The sequence below is a fragment of the Gavialis gangeticus genome, unplaced genomic scaffold (assembly GCF_001723915.1).
Source record: "Gavialis gangeticus isolate Ggan-Ray unplaced genomic scaffold, GavGan_comp1, whole genome shotgun sequence".
Lineage (NCBI taxonomy): Eukaryota > Metazoa > Chordata > Crocodylia > Gavialidae > Gavialis > Gavialis gangeticus.
In genome coordinates, this window is record NW_017729006.1 from 46,974,343 (window position 1) to 46,981,294 (window position 6,952).

Below are 6,952 nucleotides of genomic sequence, written 5' to 3' on the forward strand. Positions count from 1 at the left end.
AAAAAACTTGCTAGTATAAAAATTTCAACAAAAGGCAAAAACTTTAAAAAAAAAAAAAAAAAATGAGCTCAAGCCAGCCAGCAATGAACAGATAATTCTGAGAAGAAATCACAGAGAAATGTAGTGTCGTGGTATTAATCTTTCTGTTGTAAGAACTGCAAGGAAAGCCTTGGAGCTATTTCAGGCTTCATTGAAAGTATTGAATATGTCTTCCTGAATATTCCTGTGGGTGCATATAAAAATATATATACATGTGCACAAATACGTATTTATCTCTTATGTCATAATGTATATGACAAGATATCAATATTAATATTTGTTCCATGTCGCTCAAATGCACTGTTCTTTAGTGCTGGACTTTCTGTGAAGAAATTTGCAGAATGATTTTTCCCTCCAGTAGCACATGCGCACGCACATGCACCCTTTGTTTAAAAGACTAATTGAGAGCCTGCTTCCACTTCTTTTTTTCCCAGCTTTCAAAAATTAATTTTACAAACAGAATGTAATCCAGGATCCAGTTTACTTTCAGGAAATAGAACTACTCAAGGTCTTGATGCTTCATAAATTCATTCTAATATTCCTTAGAGAAATGTCACTTTTGTCAATTCATGTTGCCCTGTAGGTATAAGAATGGCAATCCAAATTCTAGGTACAGACATTAACAAAATAAGCCTCGAATTCAGTCCTCTTCTTGATGTAAACAACTAATTTTTACATATTCAGTTCTTCAAGAACTTTGGTCATTTTAGTTCATCCTATTTATCTAGGTATCTGGAATACCTAGAAAGTACAATAAAACATTCTGCACTTCTCACAATGAATAAGATGGCTTACATTCAGAATTCATTCCTAAACTCAACTTATTTGAGTGTTGATGAAGCCAGGCTTGTATAGAAAAAGGTTAAATTTCAGACTTCACTCTTCAGGTGACATATGAGGACAGACCAGAAGTAGGAAGTCTGTTCTTCATAATTCCCCATTCAGCAAAAAATGGGGAAAGGATGGAAACACTGAGGGCCTCTCCAGTGTTCCTTCTTGTGCCATGTGATGCTACAGCAACAGAACCAAGAACAGGTTCAGATGAATTTACATGAGTTGTTGCTGTTGGGAATAAGTAGTTCATCTGAAGGTCCTAACATATTTTGGCAACTATAGGAGTCTAGACAATTACTTTTCTAAGAGTTTTCAAATTGGTTTATTACTCGCTAATCTTTCTCAGAGAGGCTTAATGAAGGTAACTACATTCATGGAGAAAAAGCTGCTTCTTCACAAGTTGGTCAACATGATGTTTCATAGTCATAGTATTGGAAGGGTCCTGCACAACTGAAGGATGCAGACTTTCTGTTCTATCCCAGACAAGTGGCTACGTAGCCTCTCCTTGAAAACCTCCAGCACGGGAGATTTCTGTAACTTGTCTGACCAGCTTTTTCCACTGTTTAACTGAGCTACCAGTAAATACACTGTCCCATGCTGCCCCCCCCAATTTAGTCCAAACCTGCTTTGTTGAAGTTTAAACCCACAGTTTTGTGTCCTGCACTTTGCAGCAAGAGAGAATAGTTGTTCTCCTCCATTTATGGCAGCCTTTTACATATTTGAAAACTGCTATCGTGACCTACCTGAGTTTGTTTTCTTTTCCCCAAGCTAGATATACTTAGTTGTCTCAACATTGCCTCATGGCTTGCACTCCAACCTCTCAACTGTTGTTATTGCTCAGTTGGGATTCCCTCCAGTTTTTCCATGTCCTTGTATCACTTAAGGAATCCAGAACTGTACACAATACACTTACTCTGGCCTGTCCAACTCCTGCCCACATGTGGCCCATATGGCATTAATTTGTAGACCCTTGTTCCCACCCAGCTGCTGCTCCTCCCATCATTGGCTGTAGCAGCAGCCAGGGTCTTTGGCCCCCACTCCCTGCTCTGGCTTCCACTTGCTCCAGGGAGCAGTGAGACACAGCACAGCCCGTTCTTGCTAGGGGTGTCTTCAGCTAGGGCCCCCACATAGTACAGTGCAGCAGGGTAGCCCATGGCTAGGGAGCTGAGGATGGGTGCTGGGACACCAGTGTGCTGCAGTGAGGGGCTTGTAGCCCGTGGCATGCAGCAACTGGCCATTTAGAAATTGAACAGCTTTGCCCTAGCTGAAGCCTAACCAGTGTCAAGTAGAGTGCTACTAGCTCCCCCTGTGTTTTGCAATATACTCCCGGTAATGCAGCTCAAAATTGCATTTGCTGCTTTTTGTTATTGTTAGGTTTGCAATCTGCTAAAACCCCCAGATCCTTCTCAATAACGTTCCTAGTTAACCAGTCATCTCCCATTCTGTATTTGTGCATTTGGGGTTTTTTGCCTAGCTGTACTGCGTTTGTCTATGGATCTTGTTCTGTTGTCTTGTACCCAGTTTTCTAATCTGCACAGATTCTACTGAATTCTAATTTTTGGCGCTTCCAATTTACAAGCATTTCCCAGTTTTCTTATGTAGGCTTGGTGAGAGGGTTCTCTCTTTTGGCTTCCATGTTACTAATAAAAATGTTAAAATAACTTGGGACCCAGAACAGACTTCTGTGAAACCTATGCTTGGAACCTCTTGCTAACCGGGTATTGATTCATCTGTAGTTACCTCTCTGCTTGTGGTTATTCAGCCAATTACATATCCAGCCCACATTTCTCCAGTTTACTTATGAGAATGTTTTGTGGGACTGTATCCAAAGCCTTACTAAAGTCCAAGTCTAGTGTATTTCCCTCACCCACCCAAGTAGTTATTCTCGTAAAAAGAAAATCAAGTTGCTTTGGCATGATTTGTTCTTAACAAATCCATGTTAACTCCTTGTGATAACTGCTTCCTCATCCAGACAATTTTGAATGGACTTTTTAAAAAATAGTTTTCTCCAGTAACTTTGCAAGTGTTGAAGTCTAGATTTACTGGTCTGTATTTCCCCAGGTTGCCCTCTTTTTCTCTTTTGGAGATCATTGAACTCTTTTCTCCATAAAATATCAATGGATTTCTGTATTTCAAATGATGTTGGTTGATGGTCAGTGAAAAAGACAAGCTTGAAATACAGTACCTTCCCTTTTCTTAATCTGTTTTTAGTTCTACTATAATTTGATGTTTTGGATTTGTTTGGGAGTTGGCTTGGCATATTTAGCTCTGGAGCAATGATTGCCAAGTTTGACATCCATTCCATATGGGAGATGGGTTAGGGGTATAACCTCTGAAGACTGCTGGATGTGATTATTCTAAAAAAAAAATCAGATTAAACATTTTTTTTTTTCTTCTCTACATTTTATTACTTTAGTATATGGAAAACTGGAAACAAGTTTTAACAACTTTGATAGTGAACTCAGCCTGTACCTTAACTACTTACCTGGTACAGAAATCAATAATACACTCGGTGGTAGGCTTTCCTTAATCTAGCAGGTATGAAGACATTTGAAAAGTTGAAAGACAGGCACCTGCTTTGGGTGATTAAACTTTGAACTTTAAGTTTTTGCAACAAAAAGTACTTTTTTGGGGTTTTTTTGGAATATTGAACTTCTCAAGATGTTCTCTTTTGGGATTTTCTTAGTATGTGCTATGATAGTTCTATATGAGAGCTGTGGAGCTGTATAAGAAAGATGGAGCCATGGGGAGAGGTAGTAGAAGTAGGGAAGTTACAAGTATGAAAGTAACACTGTGCATAAAAATACTTGAAAAACCACTGTAAAACCCTCAGGTGATAATTGGATCTGTATGAGTAGATTTGAAAGTCTGTATTGGACTCCCCTGTGAATGCAAGATGGAGGATAGATTGAACATCTAATTTCTTTGGGCCTAAATGAAATAGAGACTTTTTCTGTGTGTTCAACATGTAGCAGATTTGGGCCATGACCCCAGTTATGGCTTCTAAATGCTACTTTTAATTAGGGGTGCATTAAAGATCTTTTTGGCCAATACCGATGGCATGATTATTAACCAGCCATATCGGCCAATACTAGTCCGATAACCGATATGCAGCCTGGGAGCTTGGAGAGCAGTGTCTGGCCGGCAGGTCTGTGGAGGGGAAGGGCATAGGGGGGCAGATCAGGGTTCCCCCAGTGAGGGAGGGAATGGGGCAGGGTGCGAGACAGACCTGCGGGGGCAACTCATCGGTGGTGGGGTGGAAGGAAACAGCTTCCTGGTGCTGTTCTCACATGCACACCCCTGGAGGACATGTACTCTTCCCCCCCCCAATTTGTGTGCAGAGCGAAGGCAGGTTGCCTGCTGTGGGTTTGGGGCCAGAAGCTGCGCTGGCCTCTTCTCAGCGAGTGGGCTGGGCTGGGGCTGCACACACAGGCGGGGCAGGCAGCAACAGCACTGGGAGGAGTGGCTACAGGGGGGACTATGGTAAATTTTGGGGTGGCCATAGCCCACCCTGTAAGCCCTTTTCCAGTGCTGTCACCTGCTCCACTCCCAACCACCCTGAGCACAGCCCCAGACCAATCCCCCCACCAGGAAGAGGCTGGCACAGCCCTTGATCCTGAGCCTGCAGCTGGCAACCCACCCTTGCCCTGCACACAAATTGAGAGGGCACGTGCCCCCCCATGCCTCCCCGGGGATGCGTGCAGTGTCACCCCCATTCCCCACACCCCCTGGACAAGCCGCATGTGGCTCTGTCCTGCACCCCACCTTGCCCTGGCTGGGCAGCACCTGTCCTTGCCCCATTCCCTCCCTTACTATAGGGGCCTCAATCTGCCCTGCCCTCTTCCTCCTCCCTCCTAACTATACCAGACAGACAGTCTTCTCCCAGCTGTCTGGCTGCATTCCTGGCCACGTGCATACTGTGGCTGTGCACACGCTCGCAGCATATATTGGTGACGGGCTACGTCAGCCAAAAGCCAATTGCCAATAACGTCAATTTTCCTTTTATCGGTGCTGATCCTGTATGGACCGATACATTGGTGCACCTCTACTTTTTCATTTAAAATAACTAAACCCTGGATAAAAATAACCTGAATAGGCATATTTGGTAATGCAAACTAATGAACATTTTTAGTTTAGACTTTCAAATTTAACATTTAATAGTGAGTATTTCTGTGATTTATACTAGTCTGCCTGATATATTGCAGGGTTTGGAAACAGTGATTTTTATTTTATTTTTTTAAAAATCAAGACTTGTTAAGAACATTTAAATTTAAAAATACTAATATTAGCAAAGGTTACAGAAGTAAAATGTTGAGTACTAAGATGGAATGGAATTATCAGTGAAGTTAAAATGCTAAAATTAAAAGGATATGGTTGTATTAACATAATTAACTTATTCTTTGTGTCCTATTACTATTTCTATGAGATAATGTTATGGGAAAAGACAAATAATTATCAAAATATCATCTTAGGTGCTCCAGCTCCAGTGATGCATGAAACAGCAAGACCAGGTAAGAACACTGATTAAAAATTGTTGATTTAATGAGCTTTATTTTAAAAAGATATTATCTTTGTGTCCTAACCAATCTGTTTTTCAGAGAGTGGCTAATTTCTTTATTCTAGAAATTTAGGAAAGATGTAATTAGCCATTGTTTTTATTTTTCTAAATGCTTTCAAATTTGAGATATTCTTGTAAACATTATGGAATTTCTTTTTCTAGCAGGTTTGTTTTTGTTTTTTTTAAATCCTCTTGTACAGATGCAAGTTCTGGAGAGCTTTCTGTTATGTGAGCCTAGAGTTTGATTCTTTTGGCACTGAAAAATGTTGATCATAATAGAGTGTAGGCCAAAAACCAAACTTCTGTCTTCAGAGTATTCTAAACACTATTATGCTCTAGCATACTTGAAAAATAGAATGAAGTAAACTACCATTATCATAATACTGTTACTCTTACTGAGATCTTGGAGGAGAGTTCCCTTTTATCAATCAGATATCTTAAGTTAATCATAAATTGTTGCAGTCTTAACTCCATCAAGTGACAAATGTTACAGAAGATGACAGGATTTTTGTGTGAAGTGATCAAAGTGTTGGGGCAGCAGATTCTGGGACAGAGTCCTAGACCAGGGGATCTCAATCCCCGGGCCGTGGCCTGGTGCCAGTCCACAGCACGGTCGGCTGCTGGACTGGAAGTGGCTGTGGACCGGCAAACCGCAGCCCCCTAGAGCCAGGCAGAGAGGCTATAGCTCCTTCTGCACGTCCCATGCACTGCAAAGTTTGTCCCACCCCCTGCCTGAGGGGTGGGGGTATCCTTAGCTTTCTTCCGGCCAGAAATTCTGGCTGCGGTTTGCCAGTCTGTGGCATAAAAACTTTGGGAACCCCTACCCTAGACACTTTGTGAACTTCTTGAACTGGAAGTAGAATGCATCATGTTCCATTCTAGCATAGATGTCTTAATGTAGCGCTACATGCCAGCTATTTTAACTGTGCTGAGAAGTAGCATGAAATGGTCTGGATGGTAATTTCTAAGTTAATTCTTCCTGCCTTTCATCGGTGCACACTGACACTGCCTGGTTTTATGCAAGTATTCTGAGGTGGGAATTCTCTCATTTGGGGAAAAAGTCCCTTTTTAAAGGACTGTAGTCCCAGAATTTCAGAATTGTCATAATTTAGGAAGGTTAGGTGCTTGAATTTTTTGTCGGTGTTGAAAGAATCTAACAAGCGAAACTGCCTCTGTTAATGCACATCCCTTTACCAGCAGAAATTTAAAAAAAAAATGAAATGCTGTGTTATGCATTTTAATGTTGTACCCTTCAAATGCAGTTAAAATAAATATAAAATTCTAATATTATAAAAGCCTTAGTCCATCTGTAATGTTTTATTTGCTCTTTGGTTGTCTGAAACAACTAATCAGAGTGTTCCAACAGTGTTCCAGACAGGCTGAGGCAGTGCAGCAAAGCACCTCCATGACAGAGGGGATAGAGCGGGAGGGGACCCAGACCCAAAGTGGGGTGGGAAGAATAGGCTCGGGCCTGGAATGGCAGGGGCAGAGGCTGGGGGGAGCGGGCCCAGTCATGAAGCA

The 6,952-nt window shown here is 41.7% G+C and overlaps 1 protein-coding gene across 2 annotated transcripts in view; it reads left to right on the plus strand.

Moving 5' to 3' along the window:
* Nucleotides 1-6,952, plus strand: part of LOC109291933 (zinc finger protein 385B-like) — a 54,210-nt gene that overhangs the window by 17,378 nt on the left and 29,880 nt on the right. For both annotated transcript variants that reach the window (XM_019509175.1, XM_019509174.1), the window contains exon 4: nucleotides 5,346-5,384. In XM_019509175.1, the coding sequence (XP_019364720.1) occupies nucleotides 5,346-5,384 (39 nt within the window). The remainder of the gene's footprint in view (nucleotides 1-5,345; nucleotides 5,385-6,952) is intronic.